General features: G+C 44.2%; 1 protein-coding gene across 2 annotated transcripts in view; it reads left to right on the top strand.

The window, feature by feature from the left end:
- Obsc (Obscurin) overlaps window positions 1-21,329 on the top strand; it is a 204,517-nt gene that overhangs the window by 14,531 nt on the left and 168,657 nt on the right. For both annotated transcript variants that reach the window (XM_032437394.2, XM_070210261.1), the window contains one exon: window positions 4,268-4,386. In XM_032437394.2, the coding sequence (XP_032293285.2) occupies window positions 4,268-4,386 (119 nt within the window). Of the gene's footprint in view, window positions 1-4,267; window positions 4,387-21,329 lie in introns of those variants that run through there.

Below are 21,329 nucleotides of genomic sequence, written 5' to 3' on the forward strand. Positions count from 1 at the left end.
GGGTATTATGTAAAGCATCTCCGCCCATAAAGTATATATATTCTAGATCAGCATTAACAGCCGAGTCGATCTAGCCACGTTCGTCTGTCTGTCCGCCCGTCTGTATGTCCGCCCGTCTGTCCGTATGTACAAACGCAAGAGTCCGGTCATTGTTCAGGCAAAAATATTTATGCACGAGAGGTGTGACTCCAAGAACTAGACTGCGGCGATCCACTACCTGAGAGTCTTTTCAGTAAGTAGAGTCTTCTCAGTAAGTAGCAGTTATTCGTGCCTACGCAAACCAAGATGGATCGGATTATGCCCACAGGGGAATATTCAATATTACGGTTTTATAGCAATAGCAAAAACGAGGGTCGCTCCAGTCAAGACGGTGTCCTTGTCACGAATGGAACTCTGCGGGACAGCACTTCTGTCCGAATTATCAGCAGCACCCTTTCCCTAGCTGCCTTCTACTGGCGAAGGCTGGTTCTATAGGACAAATTCCACAATGGTGCTAGCCTGGCTTCATAACCCCACATGCGCATGGACTACATTTGTAGCAAACGGAGTGGCTAAAATTCCTCAGGTCACCGACTCAAGTAAATGGTCCCTTGTACGATTCAAGTACAATCCCGCTGGCTTAGCAAGCAAAAGGGTGCCCCACCACAAGCTTTAGTTAATAGCGACTTGTGGTGGTAACAGCCAGAATGGTTTCGCCTCCCACAGAGCCAAGGGCCTGTCCATTTGAACCCTTTCCAGATACGATAATAGAGCAACGCGCGACTAAGCTAAACTGCGCATACACGGCTCCCTCATTTCCCTTCCTTGAACGCTTCTTGACCGAGCCTTGCGAGTATTGGCTTACATTTTCCGTTTTGTCAAGCGTTGTAAAAGATTATCGCTCCCGTCAACAAACGAGCTTTTCAGCAACGTGATTTCTTATGCACAAGAAACACTCATTCTCCTCACCCAGAAAGAAATTTACTCATCGGAGTACACTTGCTTAGCAGGAAAAGACCGGTCAGTTCCAGCAATTCACTTCACTTACTTAATTTGAACCGGTTTTAAGTTAGAAAGGGAATCATTCGAACGTGTGGTCGCGTAAGAGCGGCCGAAGCACTTAGCTACTATGAGCGACATCCTATAATAAGGCGTATATGCCTGCATGGAAGCAACCAGCTCAGCGTCTAATACGATCACAGCACAGGATTCCAAAGCTCAAGGTGTTGGTAAAATCCAAAAAAATAAATTACAAACTCAGCCAATGGGCGAATTTCCTGTGGAGAAAGTCAGATTTTCTCGGCCATTTACTCACACACGAGTCGATTTTGCAGGCCCCTTCGAGATTAAAAATTACACAGCTTGCAACTGCCCTATTACAAAACGTTACGTGCGCGTTTTTGTGTGGTTCAGCATCATAGCCATCCATTTAGACCAACATCTGACCTAAGCAGCCAAAGTTTTTACGCGCGATTTTGTGGGAAGACCGCATCGCGGAAGAAAAGACTCCGAGCAGTATTGGTGAATAAATATTGCATGCCCAACAACACTCCGGAAATTCATGTCGACGTAAGGACAAGGCTGCAAGAGCCTGGCGACTATTACACCCTGCTGCACCTTCACAAAGCGCGTCACACGCAATCGCGATCACCGTTGGTTCGCACCCCAAAGGCCCAAGTGAGACGCTGTCTACCTTAACGGAGAACAACAGAACCACCGTACACATTGGTAAAGGCGTCGAGGCTGTCCGTCATCTGTATCGGCTTAGATAACGGTTGCTCGGCCGCAGCTCCCAGAGAGAGATCATTCTCCAAGTAATGCAGAAGCTTCAATACCGAACTCCACCAGAACTTATCAACAAGAAGCTGAACTCTTCTTGGTGTTCGAAGTGAACGGACGTACTCGCGGAATAAAATCATAAATTGAAATTCGAGTGCACGCCCAAACGGCCAAACGCGGCTTTTGCAATTCCGCACAAAGATTGCAACGCATCAATAATTGTGACCTTATAACAAACAGAAAAAAACAATTACGTCAAAAATTGAAACAAACCACTTGTTGACAAAGCAATATTTTTTTTAAGTGAGCAAGTCGTCTTCGCTGCCCAGCTGACATGCACCCAGCCAGTGGCAATGCCAATGGAGCCACCATACCAGAGAGTGCTGAGATCACCTACGCACCCACAATGAGCCAAGCACCCCAATGCCAAACAACCGCTTAGCAACAGCTGCCAATAAGTTCTCCGTGCTGATGTCTGCAAGAAGTACTCCACTTCCACCTTCCTACCTTTTAAGGGTCTCTAACCCGGCAGCAGTCCACATGCTGGGGCTGGTGTGAACAGAGACCCCGTTGACACACAATTTACCCGTTGAAGCTGCGGCTCGCATGGTTAAATCACAGGTATAAATAAAACGATAAGCACAAAGTCGTAGACAGCTGGTTCCCATCTGCCGCGCGTCGAAATCAGAACAAGACTGACACCAGTCCAGTTCAAATACGTACATCCTGTAGATATGCTTTCTTGGCGCCACCCGAAAACGACGAAAACATTGAGACTTCCGAATATGAGGCCGAGCAGAGAAGCTCAATCCAAGAAGAGAACTTGCCTGCCTCAGCGACTCTTCAGGTTGAGAGCGGCAACCAGCCCTACGCCGTCGCCCATACCAGCACCAGTTCCTCCGTGCCCGTATAAAGGGACAACAACAATGCCCCCACTGGAGGAAAAAGAAGTCACCCCCATTGTCCTAAATGACATTGATGACGTAGTGGACAACCTGACCATCAAGACCAAGCTAGGTCGACTCTTAGCCAATGATGTGCACATACAGGCCATCATAAAGAAACTGGAAGAACAAAATATCCAATTCTATTTATACCAGCTGCAGGAGGAGAAGCTCTACCGCATAGGCCTTCACCACTCCACACTCAACCGAGAGTTCATTGACGACCTGCGGAGCCAGTGACATACCGCTCTCCATGTGCACAATCCGAACAGCAAAGCCACCAAGGAGCCCATAAACATCCATCTCAATAAATTGAAGCCGGCGGCCAACAATAAGGAGGCTATTACCATCAGGAAACTGTGCAAGAAGATGGTCAAGGTGGAGACTGCACGTGGAAACCATAACGTGGTTCAATGCCATAGATGCCAGAAGTACGGTACTGTAAGACATTATGCATAGCCAGAGCTGATGATGTCTTATCGCTAAGCAGCGTTTTAATGCATACATCAGCGCTGTGGCAGGTAAATAAATTAAAGCTGACTGATTGATTGACTGTGTGATTGAATGGTTTTCGAACCACGCCGTGAAGTCAATTAAGTTTTCACTGTAGCTACCTTATGTGATGCACGCTAAGTCGGGATTTTGGAAAATTCGGAAAATTTTGGATATTGCGAAAAACTTCTTTTTGCATTTTTTTGTTTATTATTCGACCGTTCTCAAACTTTTTTATAAGATCTTAATTAGTGTTAAGTGTGTCCCTTTCTTTTTTGGAAAGTTTATTCCTTCTTGGTGGAAGTCGGTGTTATAGTTTTGCTGGGTGATATTTCGAATTCAAATTCATGTGTTTAAGAAACTTCATTTGAGACGTGTTTTTCACTTTGAAGAACTTAAGCTTTCTCGGTGCAACATACGAATCAAAGATTTTTTGTGCGAAGCTGTAAGATTTGCTTTAAACTTAATTTCAAATCCCTACATAAGAACTTATTGAATACATCTGTTCACACAAGAAGTGTATATAGCCGTCGCTACTGCAATGAAGTTGGGTCCACCGGTCATTCGGCGCAAGCAAAGTCTTGGAGTGTCTGAATCCGTTTTCGATTTGTAAGAGATGCAATTCTTCAAGCCCAGACTCCGTATCTCAAAGTTGGCGTCACCACGACGTTGTAAATAACCCGTTTCGAGTATCCAGTACAGTTCCAAGATACTTGGCCTGATACTTTGCCACGCCCTTGTGTGTGTTGACCGCCTGACACTTCGAAAGAGTTTTTAGGTTCACATATATCCTTAGATATTTTTAAAGTCTCATCAAGGAATACCATTTAGTTTTTAAGATGTCTTACAGTGATTCTAGAAAGAGTTATTAGTTTCACTAATATCCGTAGATATTTTTAAAATCTCATCATAATGTCCAAGCCGGTATTTATTTGTTAAAGTATGATCCATATGAGCCAAATCTTATCAATATCGCATTGAGGTCAACACGGCCCTGAAATCCTTGGCATGTCGAAGATATCCTTACTTATTCGTTTTTATTAATTTTAATCTGGATTTCACTTTTCTTTTAGACATTTGATTTAGTTTTCGTAAATCAAAATTATCAGGCTCAAACATCAGATGCGGTCAGTGTTACCCGAGGCGATTTGGTTGAACTTGTAAATACAATATCTAATATTGGAGAAAAAAGGTAAGTTAGTAGACAAAGGAATGGTTTATTAAATTTATTATGAATTATTATTATAAGCAAGAAACTTAATATTCAACTTTAATGTAACAGCTTGGGCATTCTTAGAATTTAGATCGTTTTTGATCGTATCTAAGTTTATGAAATATTGAATAAAATTACTTATTTTTGTAACTTATTAACAGTGTAAATTTTAATGTTTACTTAATACTCATTTATCATTATTATCGCACTGATCACACCAATCTGGCCATCTAGCAATTTTATCATTAAGAGTCTTACGATCCAAAGTCAATGTCAACGAGCTGAAATCAGTGACTATCTTAAACAGAACTCCCTCTAAGTAAATCCTATACTTGTTAAAAGAATAAACAAGTAAGAGGTTTTAGTCGGGAGCTCCCTACAAGGGAATACCCTGAACCCTCTTTTTCCAACACCAAATAAATAAAAAACAAGTAAGAGGTTCTAGTCGGGAGCTCCCGACTAGGGGATACCCTGAACCCTCTTCTTCCAACATCAAACGCGCAGGCACTAGGAGCACCAACATCGAAAATTTCAGTCTCTAGCTCTTATAGGTTCTGAGATCCTTGCGTTCATACATACGGACGGGCGGACGGACAGACAGACAGACGGACATGGCTGATCAAGAATATGTTTACTTTATGGGGTCGGAGATGCTACCTCCTGTTACATACATTTGCATTTTGAGCAAATACAATATACCCTTTTTACCTATTTTTAATGGGTTCAGGGTATAAAAAATAGCCCGACATTTTTCATAAATTTCATAGTTAGCACCTAATTTTACTAATTCATTTAATGTCTTCTCTATCTTTGAATAACTAGGTATAAAATGTCTAAAATGGGAAAAAAAACCTTACATTTTCGCACTTCAATAGGAATTTTCAAAATTGGGAGGTCTTTAATTGCGGTAATATGTTCATTATTAGAGCTTATTCCATGTTTTTGTACAGAGTAGACTGAAAATGCAACACTCGTAAAACAAAATAAACATTTAATTAATTTTATTTCCAACCTATATTCTGTTAAAAGCCGAAGCACTTTACTGAGCGTTTCTAAATGCTCTTCGATTGTTTCGGTTCCTATAGCAATATTTTATATATGACCAACAATATTTCCTTCACGAATTGATGGTTTAAAGACCAAGTTTATAAATTTATGAAACACTGCTGGTGCATTCCGAAGGCTAAATGGCATCTTGACATATTCGTTCTGGCCACTAGCCGGCGCATGAAGGAGGACGGAAGTGATCAGAAATTGTCTACAAATTTAATCAACGGAAAGGAGAAAGTCCTATATCTTACCAGCCTGGAGGTCATTTTACCAACAGAATTGGTGTTTATCGAGTCAAAAGATGGCTACCCCTTGCAGCTTCGAGCTTTTTTCGATCAGGGTTCCCAAGCATCGTTCACTCCATAGAGTGCAGCCCAACAACTACGATTGACAAGGAAAGGGATATATAATTATTTCAATGGTTTAGCAAATGAAAGAATCACCGAAGCGTCTCAAGAAATTGACTTGAAATTCGTATCCCTATATTCTAAAGAATTTTCGTTTATCCGATCCTAATTGTTATATTCCATTTTGCTCGGGAGCGATATTTACGATGAGCTAATGTTGGGTGAAGCTTATCGAGGTTCAGCAGCTTCACCTCTAGCACAAAATACACACTTGGGCTACATCGTCCTTGGAAAGATCAACGAACTTGCGTGGTTAGTGTCCTCGCACACAGTTTAGACACATAATAATGATGCAAATGAGTAGCTCGACAATGTTTTACGCAAGTTTTGGGTACTAGATCAATTCGGCAATGAGTCAGGTGGTGCGAGGACTTTTTGTCAATGCCAATCGACGCTTATCTTCGGGAAAATATTTTGTACGTCTACCCTTTTTGTCCCATCTGGATCAAACTATGGTGATTGGATAGTTCTATCGAAGCACACTAAAGCGGTTAGATTATCTGGTGCAGACCGCAGCTTGGAAGAAGTTTATTGTCAAAACTAATGAGTATTTGGATCTGGGCTAAATGGAACATTTGTGTTGACATATGAATGCACTTTTTGTACTGAGGTTGGCTTCGTAAAAAATATGTATTTTTAGGCTTCTAAATAATTTTCAAAGTTTGTAAGAAAGCTATTGCCCGCGGTATAAGTCTTAGTCTTACCAGGCCCAGCGACTTACAAGGCATTTATAAGTTCGCTAGGATTGAGGGTTGAAGGGGGAAGAAGTAAACGTACCGACCAAACCATACCTCTCCCTCTATGTCCATACTGACTCCTCCGCTAGGTCACAGCCAGTATTACTTATTCTAGCGGGCAGTAGCCTCGCGCCAGTTACTCTGGCGGGCATTGGCCTCGCACCAACTACACTAGCGGGCCTTGGCCTCGCACCAACTACACTAGCGGGCTACAACCTCGCGCCTCCTGCACTGCTGGGCCTTGGCCTCGCACCAACCACACTAGCCCCTTAGGTTAGGGTGGACCTCGGATATACCCGATGTTTAGTACAAAGGTGACCGACCGAGGATATAAAAGTCATTGTCCCCACTTTATTGCTAGTTTTATTAACTACCGTCGCTTCCTCGGCGGCGTTTATGGCTCCGACTTCTGGGTCTTCAACTAACTTATAGCCTATCCGTTGCTTATGTTATTTCCAATATATGTAGCTTACTTTATCTATGCTTAACTTATTCTACGGCTAGATCTGCTGCGCACGCTCTTCTTCTACATCCTTTGGGTCCGGTTCCCCTCCGCCATCGGTCATCTCTTGGTAAAACGGTTTCAGCTGGGATATATTGGCTACCCTCTTCTTTCGTTTGCCTGGCCTCACTGGACGCACAATATTAGGGGATATGAATTTGACAACCCTTTAGAGGCCGCCAAACTTGGGTGCCAACTTCGCACCGAGACCCTCAGCGGCGTCGGATAGTTGGTGCTGGCTTAACAAGACCATCGAGTCCAACGAAGGCCGCCACTCTCGTCTCCGCAGGTTGTAGTGTCTGCCCTGATCCTTCGACGCGCGCTGGAGATTGCTATGGACGATATAAAAGATTTCTTTTAACCTAACTGCCTTCTTCCTAGGGTTGAGCGCACTAGTTACGGACTCCAGAGTCACCTGATCATACAGAGCGGCGGGCAACCGGGGTTCTCTTCCCTGCATCAGGAAAGCGGGACTGATTGCGGTCGAATCTGCCACACTTGTATTGACCGCCAGCTATATCTCGGGAAAAAACTCGTCCCACGAACCCTAGTGGCCCTCGATAAATTGCGCTATCGTGGTCTTCACGGATCTGTTGGTCCTCTTGGTAGGATTTTCTTGAGGACAGTACGGGGCGGTGTACTGGACCTCTACGCCCAAAGACTCCAGAAAAGCCTTGAAACTACGGCTTGTAAATTGTACTACGTTGTCGCACCCAAACCTACTGGGTACACCGAATCGGCTCAAAGTCCTCTCTCGGGACGCGGTTTGCACGTGCGCCGCCGTGCAGTATCATGGCGTTCCGCTAATACCCTCTGCCGTTGACCACTGGCCATACATATCTTTCAGGGAATGTAGTCTTTGTCGTCCGTCCGGTGGCCCAAATGCCTATATAACTGCCCATTCTCTTCTATGTAGTCCGGGATCTTGGCCGGCTCCTCGGCGATTCTAGCACGCATTCCCTCGACGGTAGTGGACGTCGAATTGAAACTGTTGTAGCTCCAATGCCCATCGCGCGATCCTGCCTGAGGGGCTCTCGATCGAGTTGAGCCACTTAAGTGCTAGATGATCCGTTATCACGTCGAAACGGTACCCTTCTAGGTAGCAACGCAGCTTCCGTATCGACCAAACGATTGCCTGGCACTATTTCTCGGTGGCGGAATAGTTCGCCTCGGCCTTCAGCAACTTTCTACTCGCGTACGCTATAACCCGCTCCTGCCATTCTAATGTCTGCGTCAGCACTGCGCCGAGGCCGTAGTCGCTCGCGTCAGTCTGTAGCACGAACCTGGCGGAAAAGTCTGGGCAAGCCAACACAGGGGCAGTCGTCAAGTTGTTCTTCAATTGACGCAATGCTTCCTCCTGTTCTTGATTACATGCCCATTTCCCCCTTCTTTAAGAGCGCTGTGAGCGGCTGTACCTGAGTTTGCGAAGTTGGGAATGAAACGCCACCATGACGCCATCCGGAGACACTGCTGCAATTCCTTACAATTTGTCGGGGCCCTCATGTTACGTATCGCCTCCACCTTCTCTGGATCGGTACACATTCCTTCCCCACAAATGGCATGTCCTAGATAGAACAACCTCTCCCGGAAGAAACTGCACTTCTTCCTATTCAGCCTGAGACTAGCCGGCGAAACACCTTTTTCAAGTTCTCTACATGTTGTTCTTTCTTTGCCCCTATTACCACGATGCCGTCTAGGTAGGCGAACGCATGAGGCTCAATTTCCGGCCCTATGTCAATGCACATGCGCCATTCGCTAGTCTTCTTTTTGACTAAGACGATTGGGGCACTGTGCGGACTACGCGACGGCTCGATGGCACCTGCCCGGATCAGCTCATGTACCTGTTCGTCAATCACCCTCTGTATGGCCGGATTCTTCGGGTATTATCGCTGTTTTAATGGCTTGTCGGCCGTCAGCCGGATCCTGTGCTCCGCGCGAAGAGTGCCAGTTCCGACTTCAGGAACTCCCCTTGTTCCGGATCCAGATCCGCTGGCCACTCTGTCTCTTCGATGCTGAGCTCGCTTTGCGTCTCGCCTCCTCCGGGCACCACTCCAACCCTAGATAGAGCTCCATGATCGCTCCCCCCTGGCAGTCGCTCCTGAACCCCTGTGTCCTGATCACCTGTGTTACTTCCGTTCCTTCTTGGTATCCTCTCTCTGTTGCCGAGCAGGTGCTCCTTCGGCTCTTCCCTGGTTCCACGCCGTGCGGCTGGAGACGTCACCGACTCTAGGACCAGCTCCGCCTCGCCGCAGCGTATCGCACCCAAGAAGTCCATCCCCAGGATGACGTGGTCCAGCATTGCGGGCATGATAAGCATTAACATGCTGACCACCTTCCCTGCTAGGTTGACGTCTATCCTCAATGCCTTCTCTACCTTGAGAGTGGACCTATCTGCCAGACGAATGCGCTACTGTACGTTCTCCACTCTCCCCTGAATCGCCCATTTGCGTACGAAGCCTTCACTCATGAAGCTGCGAGTGGCCCCTGTGTCGATAGTTGCAGGCATCGCCCGCCCGCCAATCTCCACAGTGGCGACGATCCGGCTACTCTCCACCTTAACCGGATGTACTGCTACCGAGTCACGTGCGTGTCGGCGTCGACCCGACCCTGACCTGGGCGACGCCGTTGACCGTTTCCCGCCTCCGTGCGGCGACAACAATCCTGGCTCTCCTCTGCCTCGGTGCCCACATATCAAAAAAAAAAAAAACAAAACGGGCGCATTGGGATACTCCCTGGCAAAGTACCCCTCCTGTGCGAGCCTGCGATATGTTCGTCGCGGATCATACCCGGTCCCGGCATCTTAGTTCATCATTCGGAGGGCCACTTTCAAAGGGGCCGTTGCCGGCGGGGCGGTCCGATCGTTCCGGATCCGATGGGAGTAGTCCGGATCGAGTTGAGGTGTCCTGGGGGCTGTACCGTCCTTTGCCACTCCACGCCATTTTAGCTCGCGACCACCTGATTGTATTCGAGAGTGGCGTTTTCTTAGATCCGGTGCTACTTCTGTGCCGGTTCGTATCTGGCGTGATGCATCAGAGCTCTCAGCTCTATCAGGTACTCCTTGAATTCCTCCCCCACGCGTTGCCAGCGGGACCGGATTTCGTCCTCAAGCCTTTCGAAGTAGCGTGGGGGCAGGAAGAACTCCAAGAAGCCCCTCCTGAACATCGACCATGGCACATCTCTAAGCCCACTGCTTAAAAACCACCGAGCGCACGCCTACCCCCGAGTTTTGGCACTCACCTGATTTCATTTTGGGTTTTTCGCTCACTCAGAGTTTTTTTTTTTTTTTGTGTTGGTCACTCCACAAAAAAATAAAGCAAAATAATTCACTGATTATTGTCAATCATTATTGTTATCAATCCTTTTGATTATTATTTTTTTCTGATATATATTTTTAATATATATTTTATTATTATTACACATAGCACAATGGTGTTAGTCACTCCACCAAAAAAAAAAAAAAAAGAAAAGAAAATCAGTCAATTTCGGTTTCCTTAACTTTAACTTGTCTCACAATTCGTTATTTTATAGTTCACTCCGTTTTTGTTCAGTTTTAAACACTCCCGATCTCATTGCTTGCGCTGGCTGTACTGACGAATTCAACTTTTTACCGCACGCGAGTTGAGTTCGTCCCACTGTACAGCCTCTGACGCGACGCCTAAACGTGTGCACGCTTGCACACCACGCTTGGTCGCCTGTCTGACGCGCGTGCGCTGTACTTTTTCGATCTCCGTTATTTTCCCGATGTTCACTCTGTGTACTCGATTCTGCTTACATTTTGGGCGACTAGATTGTGCAGGTGTTTATTTCTGCCTAGCATAGGGTATTAAATGAATTCTCTAGGGTATGCTCGACTACTCAACACCCCATTCCTGTCATTTGCCCATGTGCGAGGTATTATTTTCCCTTACTCTCTACCAGAGTACCCACACACTAGGGTGTGCTTTTACAACAAATACCGTATAAAAATTTTTTTTTGACTTAATTGGGTGCGCCCGTTTATAAGTTCGCTCGGATTGATGGTTGAAGGGGGGGAGAAGTGAACGTACCGACCAAACCATACCTCTCCCTCTATGTCCATACCGACTACTCCGCTAGGTCACAGCCCCGTACTACTTATTCTAGCGGGCAGTAGCCTCGCGCCAGCTACCCTGGCGAGCCTTGGCCACGCACCAACTACACTAGCGGGCTACAGCCTCGCTCCTTCTGCACTGCTGGGCCTGGGCCTCGCACCAACCACGCTAGCACCTTAGGTTTGAGTGAACCTCAGATATCTCCGAAGTTTAGTAAAAAGGTGATTGCCCCAGGATATAAAAGTCAGCATTTTCTCTTCATCACTTTGATTGTCCCCAATTTGCTGATAGTTTTATTAACTTATTCCTTTATGAGTTTTCTAAACTAAGGCCATTCCGCACTGCTTTGAAGCCCTTGCGCTCCGCTATACACCTCTTTGTTATCACTCGCGCTCCTTGCTCGCCTCGGAGCTTTCGTTTTCGCCGCCGAATTGAAGTTGCGCTCTCGAAGGCGGTGTTGAGCAAGAGATCAGAAACGCACGGTTGCTGTGACGGCCGGCGGTTAGATTCAAACTTAACTCAAACCGGGCTCCTTTCCCTTAACTAGCTTCAATACATCGGCACACTGCCTTAACTGTTCTTATTACTAATACAATGTTTACATACTATACAATACTTATATCCTATAACTATAATTATGAACTGTGGGGTGGCTACCTTAGTGGTAGTAAAAAAAACCTATCAAGTTTCGAGGGATTGTTGCATCTTGATTTAAATTTCGAAATATCAGCAAGCTTATCAACGAACCGATTAAGTGTGTTAACAGTTGTAGGGTTATTTGATCCCATGGGATGGCTGAGTCTGATTATTGTAGCTGGGAAAATGCTCTATGGAAGAACATGATTTGCTGGGTTCGTAGGATAAATATTTATCGTATACCCGCCTTCCTAGGGTAATGGCATACATTAAACGTTTGATTCGAAATTGTCGCATAATAGAGTCTAAACGCAATGGAACAGAGTTATCAACGTATCAATTATAGGAGAGCGTCCGAGAAGAATGGTGAGAAAGTGCTATTTTAAAAAGGAATGAAAAGCACTCTCTACTCTCTACAACACATATTTTAATTTGAAGAATCTGGTCTAACTGCTCGGAGGAAGATTGCGCGATGCCTTCTTTCCAGTGAATGAGATACGTCCTTATATATTAGCTTATAAACATTATTTCCTGAAAGACACTTCTTGGTGTTTGATAAATAATAAAAATAAAATCCAAAGTGGAAATTCAAGTGCCCGCCAAACGGCCAAATACGGCTTTTGCAATCCCGCACAAAGATTGCAACGCATCAATAATTGTAACCCAATAAAAACAGCCAAAATAGAAAATCAATAGCGTCAAATATGAAAACAAAACTACTTGCGCCAAGCACCTCTATGCTTAACAGCCGTTTAGCAACAGCTTCTAATAAATTCTCCGCGCTGATGTCCGCAAGAAGTCCAGTTTCACCTTCCTACCCTTTATTGGTCTCCAACGACCCAGACAGCAGCCCACGTGCTGGTGCTAGTGTGAATAGAGACCCCGTTGACACCCTAGTGCATTTAATAGATATCATCAAACCCAATTCACCCGCTACAGCTGCGGCTCGCAAGATTCAATCATAGACATTATTAAAACGATAAGCGCAAAGTTTTACACAGCTGGTCCCCACCTGTCGCGCGACGAAAACAGAACAAGACTGACACCAGTCCAGTTCAAATACATACATACAATAGATATGTTCTCTTGGCGCCACCTGAAAACAACGACGACATGGAGACCGATGAATCTGAAGCCAAGCAGATAAGCTCAATTGCCCATGCCAGCACCAGATCCTCCGTGCCCGAAGAAAGGGCCAACAACAATGCCCCCACTGGAGTAAAAAAGAAGTCACCCCCATCTTCCAAAATGACTTGGATGATATCAAGGACGTGTGGCTAATACTATCGGAAGTAGTGGACAACCTGACTATGCGACTCCTAGCCAATGATGTGCACATACAGGCCATCATAAAGAAACAGGAAGAACAAAATATCCAATTCTATTCATACCAGCTGCAGGAGGAGAAGCTCTACCGTGTAGGCCTTCACCACTCCACACTGAACCGAGAGCTCATCGACGACCTGCGGAGCCAGTGTCATACTGCTCTCCATGTGCACAATCTGAGCAGCAAAGCCACCAAGGAGCCCATGAACATCTATCTCATTAACTTAAAGCCGGCGGCCAACAATAAGGAGGCTTTTACCATGAGGAAGCTGTGCAAGCAGATGGTGAAGGTGGAGACTGCACGAGAAAACCATAACGTGGTGCAATGCCATAGATGCCAGGAGTACGGCCACATATCGCACTGCCGATTGCACACGGCCCTACTTAGTTCCGGCAACATGCGCCCACTGTGGTGGTAACCACGCTACCAACTAAAAAGGCTGCGAGTGGTTCACCGAATTTACAAAGCGTGAGCCCCAAAGCCGCAGCAATAAAATGTTGAGTTCCCCCGTACAGCACCCACTGAACAAGTAGAAGGTCTTTCAATCATAGACATTATTAAAACGATAAGCGCAAAGTTTTAGACAGCTGGTCCCCACCTGTCGCGCGACGAAAACAGAACAAGACTGACACCAGTCCAGTTCAAATACATACATCCAATAGATATGTTCTCTTGGCGCCACCTGAAAACAACGACGACATGGAGACCGATGAATCTGAAGCCAAGCAGATAAGCTCAATTGCCCATGCCAGCACCAGATCCTCCGTGCCCGAAGAAAGGGCCAACAACAACGCCCCCACTGGAGTAAAAAAGAAGTCACCCCATCTTCCTAAATGACTTGGATGACATCAAGGACGTGTGGCTAATACTATCGGAAGTAGTGGACAACCTGACTATGCGACTCCTAGCCAATGATGTGCACATACAGGCCATCATAAAGAAACAGGAAGAACAAAATATCCAATTCTATTCATACCAGCTGCAGGAGGAGAAGCTCTACCGTGTAGGCCTTCACCACTCCACACTCAACCGAGAGCTCATCGACGACCTGCGGAGTCAGTGTCATACTGCTCTCCATGTGCACAATCCGAGCAGCAAAGCCACCAAGGAGCCCATGAACATCTATCTCATTAACTTAAAGCCGGCGGCCAACAATAAGGAGGCTTTTACCATGAGGAAGCTGTGCAAGCAGATGGTGAAGGTGGAGACTGCACGAGAAAACCATAACGTGGTGCAATGCCATAGATGCCAGGAGTACGGCCACATATCGCACTGCCGATTGCACACGGCCCTACTTAGTTCCGGCAACATGCGCCCACTGTGGTGGTAACCACGCTACCAACTAAAAAGGCTGCGAGTGGTTCACCGAATTTACAAAGCGTGAGCCCCAAAGCCGCAGCAATAAAATGTTGAGTTCCCCCGTACAGAACCCACTGAACAAGTAGAAGGTCTTTCAATCATAGACATTATTAAAACGATAAGCGCAAAGTTTTAGACAGCTGGTCCCCACCTGCCATCAAACTAGCCACCAGGACTAGCTGCATTCACAAAAGAGAACAATGTTGAGAACGTTAAGCAGGCCTTCGACCGAGTCTGGATAGATGGATTGCTCCAATCAATATGAGTCTTTCCACCCCCTTCTTTCTACTTTTGCGCTCTGATGTAATGCAGCGTAAGTTTGAAGTCACAGGCAGACAGCAATCTCTGCGGTTCGTTATATGTATCCGGGTGTCCCTCAAGGCAGCGTACTGGGTCACTTTCTTTACAATTTGTACACGGGAGACATACCCACTCCGGTTGACCTACATGAGTTTGCGACCCCAGGCAAATACTTGATGGCCACATATGCTGAAAATTTTTTTTCTCGAGTTTTGTAAATCATAGTCTTCTGTTGTACCTTGCATGGATGCTCATCGCTCACCGTCAACTTTATAAGAAAACGAGAAAGAAGGGCTATCTTCGGCACGCCAAAGATCTAATACCCTTGCAGACCCAACCTTTTCATAATGCTCATAGTGCTTTGCCCCTATCTAAGAAGTAGCGGGAAAATAGTATATGCCGAGTTTGGTCAAGATATCTTGATAATCAAAATGTTTTTTCATACGACTTAATTTTCGACCGATCGTTCCTATGGAAGCTATATGATAGAGTGGTCCGATCTTAATAGGATTTTGCATATATATGAGGAGCATAATAAAACTAATAAATGCCGAGTTTGGTCAAGATATCTTGAAAAACAAAATGTTTTTTCATTCAAAAACTTAATTTTCGACCGATCATTCCTATGGCAGCTATATGATATAGCGGTCCGATATTAATAGGATTTTGCACATATATGAAGAGTAAGTAAAACTAATAAATGCCGAGTTTGGTGAAGATATCTTGATAAACAAAATGTTTTTTCATACAAAAACTTAGTTTTCGACCGATCGTTCCTATGGCAGCTATATGATATAGTGGTCCGATCTTAATAGGATCTTGCATATATATGAGGAGTAAAGTAAAACTAATAAATGCCGAGTTTGGTCAAGATATCTTGATAAACAAAATGTTTTTTCATACAAAAACTTAGTTTTCGACCGATCGTTCCTATGGCAGCTATATGATATAGTGGTCCGATCTTAATAGGATCTTGCATATATATGAGGAGTAAAGTAAAACTAATAAGTGCCGAGTTTGGTCAAGATATCTTGATAAACAAAATGTTTTTTTATCCAAAAACTTAATTTTCGACCGATCATTCCTATGGCAGCTATATGATATAGTGGTCCGATCTTAATAGGATTTTGCATATATATGAGGAGTAAAGTAAAACTTATAAGTGCCGAGTTTGGTCAAGATATCTTGATAAACAAAATGTTTTTTTATCCAAAAACTTAATTTTCGACCGATTATTCCTATGGCAGCTACATGATATAGTGGTCCGATCTTAATAGGATTTTGCATATATATGAGGAGTAAAGTAAAACTAATAAGTGCCGAGTTTTGTCAAGATATCTTGAAAAACAAAATGTTTTTTCATCCAGCTGTTGATGCTGATTAAGAATATATATACGTTATGGGGTCGGAGATGTCTCCTTCTATGCGTTACACATTTCACGACAAAATTATAATACCCTCTACAAGGGTATAAAAATTCGGATCACCAATGAACGTAACGCAGTTCGTTTTGGAGTACATAAATGTATCTCACGTTTTAATATGCTGCCTTGTATATCAAGTCAATAAATAGGAAATTCGCCAGTGGTGCGCGTGCGGCCCTTAAGAGCTTTTTCATCCGTCGAAGTTGATTATGCTTGATCTATTAATATTTATTAAAGGGAAGAGGACATGTACCTCAAAAAGAATACGTTGCCGTGTTTCTTATGCTTGGCGATTTAACGTTATATGCAATTTTAGGAGGCTTTTCCATAGGCAGACGTGGCCTATGCCCAGATATTTATAGTGTTTGTGGTACAAAACTTGGTGGAGCCAACAGAAAACTACGAGCTTCATGATTGATCGTACCAAATTTCTTAACCTTCTTAACCTTCTTAACCTTTAAGGAAATTGCGACAGTGTTAGCAAAAATTGAGTATTATCCTCATTCAAGGCCTCTATGTGCTATTTTGAATAATACTGAGGATTTAATGGTGTTAACGCCCACTTTCTCACTTGTGATGCGCTCTTTTCAGCTCCTATACTAAAAGTAATTAAATAGAGTTTAATGATCGGTAGAAAAACGGTCAATGTTAATCACAACAACTTTGGAAAAGGTGGAATTCTGAACATTTGAAACATTTACAAAAATGAGCGAAATTGGTGGTCTTTTGGTTGAATAACAAACACTCATTCTGGAGCAGATGGACTATTTTAAGTTGTTATTCTTGCAACAAGCAGTGGTGTTAGCAAACCAGTAATAAAGTTCTGCCCATTGCCCATACACCTCGAGAGCTAGTGGACGTAAATTTGATAATGAATGCTACTATCATCTAAGGAGGGAGAATGTTTGGGCCACAGCTAACCCACAGGATCAATCGCGCCGGCCGCTTAGAGCGTATATTATAAGAGAGAGCACCTGAGAAGAGCGAGTGACGAAAATGCATCTGTGCTTAGATCAGCCGCGTTGATGTCTTATCACTCATTGGATCGGCCGCTATCACAATAGAGTGAACTGAATTTAGGGACTCTCTCAAGCACTCGAGCCTGTTACTTTAAGTTATCTTAACTTTTTGTTTTTTGTAATTCTATCGGGCTTTTGAATTTGAGTGTTGCACGAAGCGCAAGGTCAGTGTTATGATTTAAGACATCCGGAGTTGTAACTTATTTAAGTAACTTAACTTACTCGATGAAATTGGGGATGGCTTCCGAGCTGACAGAGTCGGTGAAGCTGAAACGAATATAAATAGAGTTACTTACTCGCCAAAAAGGGGATAACGATAATTTATACAGAAATTCTTTAACTTTGCGCTGGCCACAACGTGGCATACGTTTTATTTTTGGATCTTATTGTGCTATTTAATATCTATATGTTCCCAAAAAGATAACATCAATTAAGTTGGGGAGTTGGTGAGCAGTGTTGGCAGTAGCTATAAAATACTTGCTACTTTATCTGTGATAGTGGACGTGAAGTTTAGCATCTGTTCCTGAGTCTCTATGTAAGCCTAAAAAATTTAATCTAAATTTTGATATGTGAACTATACTTATAATGTAAATTTTAAATTATTATCAAATTTAGACAAGGAATATTACTTTGCACGATAGTCGTCGGCAGTGTCTCATATTTTTTATTTAATTTATTAATGGTTGATAAAACGAGTGTCCTTCTCAATATTCAAAAGATTACACATAAATATTAAATTTATTAATTAAATGAAGTGCTAAAGGCTAGTTAGAGAACACCATTTTCAAAAAGCATCATCGACCGATGGAGGTGTTTATTTGAAAGTCCGGCCAGCTGTGCCCCTTTTCACAGCTAATTTTGTCAGTGACGCTATTAGAGCCTTCATTTAAGAAGAAGGGCTATCGTTATACTGCGGAGACCAGATGCAAGAGCAGTATTCAAGGATAGGACGAACAAGAGAGATGTACAGAAGTTTCGTTATAAATGGATCGTTAATCGTTTAATGAATCCAAGTACACCTTTTGCCTCATTAACGATGGTATCTATATAAAGATTGAAATAGAGTTTATACGTTGCAAAGGGGTATGTCGATTGTATAACTGACAAGATAAGGTGTAGTACGATTATGATTAAACATACACTTCGTTGCGCTATTGAGCTTTTTCAATAGCTTTCACAAATAGAAATAATTAACTATTTATTTTTTGTGTTCAAAATTGTTTTATATTTCTTAAAGTTACGAGAAGCAGGCAGAGCCGAATTGGTCTGTGCTTATTATTTAAGAACAATAGTTTATATATAGGCAAGCGAACCCGAATTGGTACGTGCCAATTTTAGCGAAGAGACAATTATTAGTTATAATTTTGAGTAATGCAAGTGGCCGATGCGTACCAAATGCATGAAGCGAACGAACTTAACTAACTCGATGCTGCTCTTATCAGTTGCGAGGTCGCTCCAGTTGTTTTGGCTGCGTAACCAGACATTCTCCCCCCGTTGGAAGGCATGGGCTTTCAACAGATTCTCTGATGGGCAATAGGCATAGCTTGTTTGCAGCTCTTCTCGTTTCTCCTGTTGCGGTGCGCAGTAGCCACTCGAGCGACTCCATCCTTTCCCACGATTAGCTCTGTGATTCTCGCCAGTGGCCACCTTAGAGGCGGCAGATTTTCATCCTTTACGAGGACTATGTCGTTGACGCATAGGCCTGGTTTCGGAGTACGCCATTTGGAGCGGTGCTGAAGCAGTGTTAAGTATTTTTCACGCCAGCGAGACCAAAACAGTTGTTGGAGGTACGTTGCGCGTTGCCAACCATCCAGACGATTGAATTGAAGGTGCGTCACATCAGGTTCAAAGAACGATGAGCTGGGTCCACCAATCAAGAAATGAGCTGGAGTGAGCACATCTAGATCTGCTGGATCTTCTGAAAGAGGAAACAATGGCCTGGAATTAATTATCGATGCTTTGTGGCAGACTAGGGTGCGAAACTTTTCGAAGTTGAGAACACAAGATCCAACAGCACGATAAAAATGATGTTTCGCTGTCTTCACTGCTGCTTCCCAAAGGCCGCCAAAATACGGTGAACGAGGAGGTATAAATTTCCAATCAATGGAATCAGCCATGCAAAAATTATGCACTGACTCAATATGATTACGACTTGTAAATAGACGCTTGAGATCCAGAAGCTCGATTTTGTTGGTAGCGTTATCCGACCATATCTGAGATGGCCTGCCTCGAGTCGATATAAACCTCTTAAGGGCATTCAAGAAAGAAGCTGTCGACAGATCCTTGACCAGTTCCAGGTGAACTGCTTTAGTCGCGAAGCAGACGAAGAGCCATGTAACATTTGACTGGAGCTTTATTTCGTACGTCTGGCTTATAGAAAAATAGTCCACAATAGTCAACACCAGAGACTTCAAAGGCTCAACAAGCAGTCAAACGTTCTTTGCGCAGATCACCCTTTATATGCTCTATTAATCGAGGCTTGGCACGAAAGCATCTCACACATTTTCCAACCACCTTGGATACGGTCCACCAATCGGCCAATACTGCAACCGAATATGAGCAAGAAGTGCCCGTGGACCAGCGTGTAAGTCCCGATTGTGAAACCGTGTGATGACTGAGTTTGTGATGGGGTGGTGACACGGGAGAATTATTGGATGGCGAGCGTCGAAATCCAGCGAAGAGTTTTTCATGCGCCCATCCACTCTAAGAATTCCGAAATCATCCAAAAAAGGGTTAAGTGATGCGATACAACTGGACGGCTTAACAACTCTTCTCGATTGCAATGATTTGATCTCTTCCCACAGGTGTGCCCTCTGGACGAGCCTTAGTAAGAGTTGGGTCCCATGTTGCATATCAGACACTGTTAGTCCAGGATGCCTGCTTCTGTGTATGAATTTATAAATATATCCGAATATACGCTGCATTGTATCAAATGAGTTGACGTATTTACAAGTGACAGTTATATCAACGAAGGGAGATGACGCAATAAGGACCCTTTTTTTAAGTTCGAGTTCTGTCCTTTCTGACAAGCAAGAAGCAGGCCAGTCCAATTTGTTTTTAACTAGAAATTCTGGGCCGTTGAACCACAGTGACGATTGATCTAGTTCACTGGGCGTAGATCCTCTCGAGAGTATATCTGCCGGGTTGAGTGAAGTAGGCACGTAACGCCATTCCATGCCATTAGTTAGCTCTTGAACTGCTGTGACGCGATTAGCCACAAACACATTGAGCTTGCAGGGCTCGGTCCTTATCCAGGAAATGCATACAGAAGAATCCGACCAACAGTAGAATTTTCCATCGAACAGATTCATTTTAGATATCTCACGCATGAGATTAGATAATAAGATGGCACCACAGAGCTCTAGCTTTGGAACTGTGATTGTTTTCAGAGGAGCTACACGCGATTTGGAACACAACAGCTGACAACTGGCTGATGTTCGTCGAGAAAACGTAGACACAGGCCCCATATGCTTCGATGCTGGCGTCGCAGAAACCGTGAACTTCTAACTCTGCTGCAGGTATTGACACGAGACGAGGAAATTTAAGAAACTGTGCCTTCTCAAAACTGCAGCAAAGATCATGCCAAGCTGTTGTCAGTGATGATGGCAAGCTCTCGTCCCACTGAAGCTTCTCCTTCCAGATCTGCTGCATAAAGATTTCAGCCAAGCGGGTCATACAAGCGAGCTGTGGTCGGTAGTATTGACCTTTTGGATGGTTTAGATCTCTGCTGAATGGACGAAAACGAAAACAACAATCGATCCGACGATGAGTCCCAAGCGAGTCCAAGAGTTTTGGTGATGTCGCTACCTTCATCAAACTTTAGGGAAGATTCTCTGTCCTCTACGGGTATCCCTTTCAGTACAGCCTAATTGTTTGAGCACCACTTTCGCAACTTGAAGCCCCCACTTGCCAAGATTCCAGCCGTCTGATTAAGAAGTTCCTTTGCTTCTTGAATTGAATCACCCCCTGAAATGAGGTCATCAACGTAGAAGTCACGCCGCAAAATCCGAGATCCAATTGGAAAATTAGTTTCCTCATCCATAGACAGCTGATGCATAGCACGGATAGAGAGGAATGAAGCTGGCTTTGTT

Source organism: Drosophila virilis, chromosome 5 (genome assembly GCF_030788295.1).
Source record: "Drosophila virilis strain 15010-1051.87 chromosome 5, Dvir_AGI_RSII-ME, whole genome shotgun sequence".
NCBI lineage: Eukaryota > Metazoa > Arthropoda > Insecta > Diptera > Drosophilidae > Drosophila > Drosophila virilis.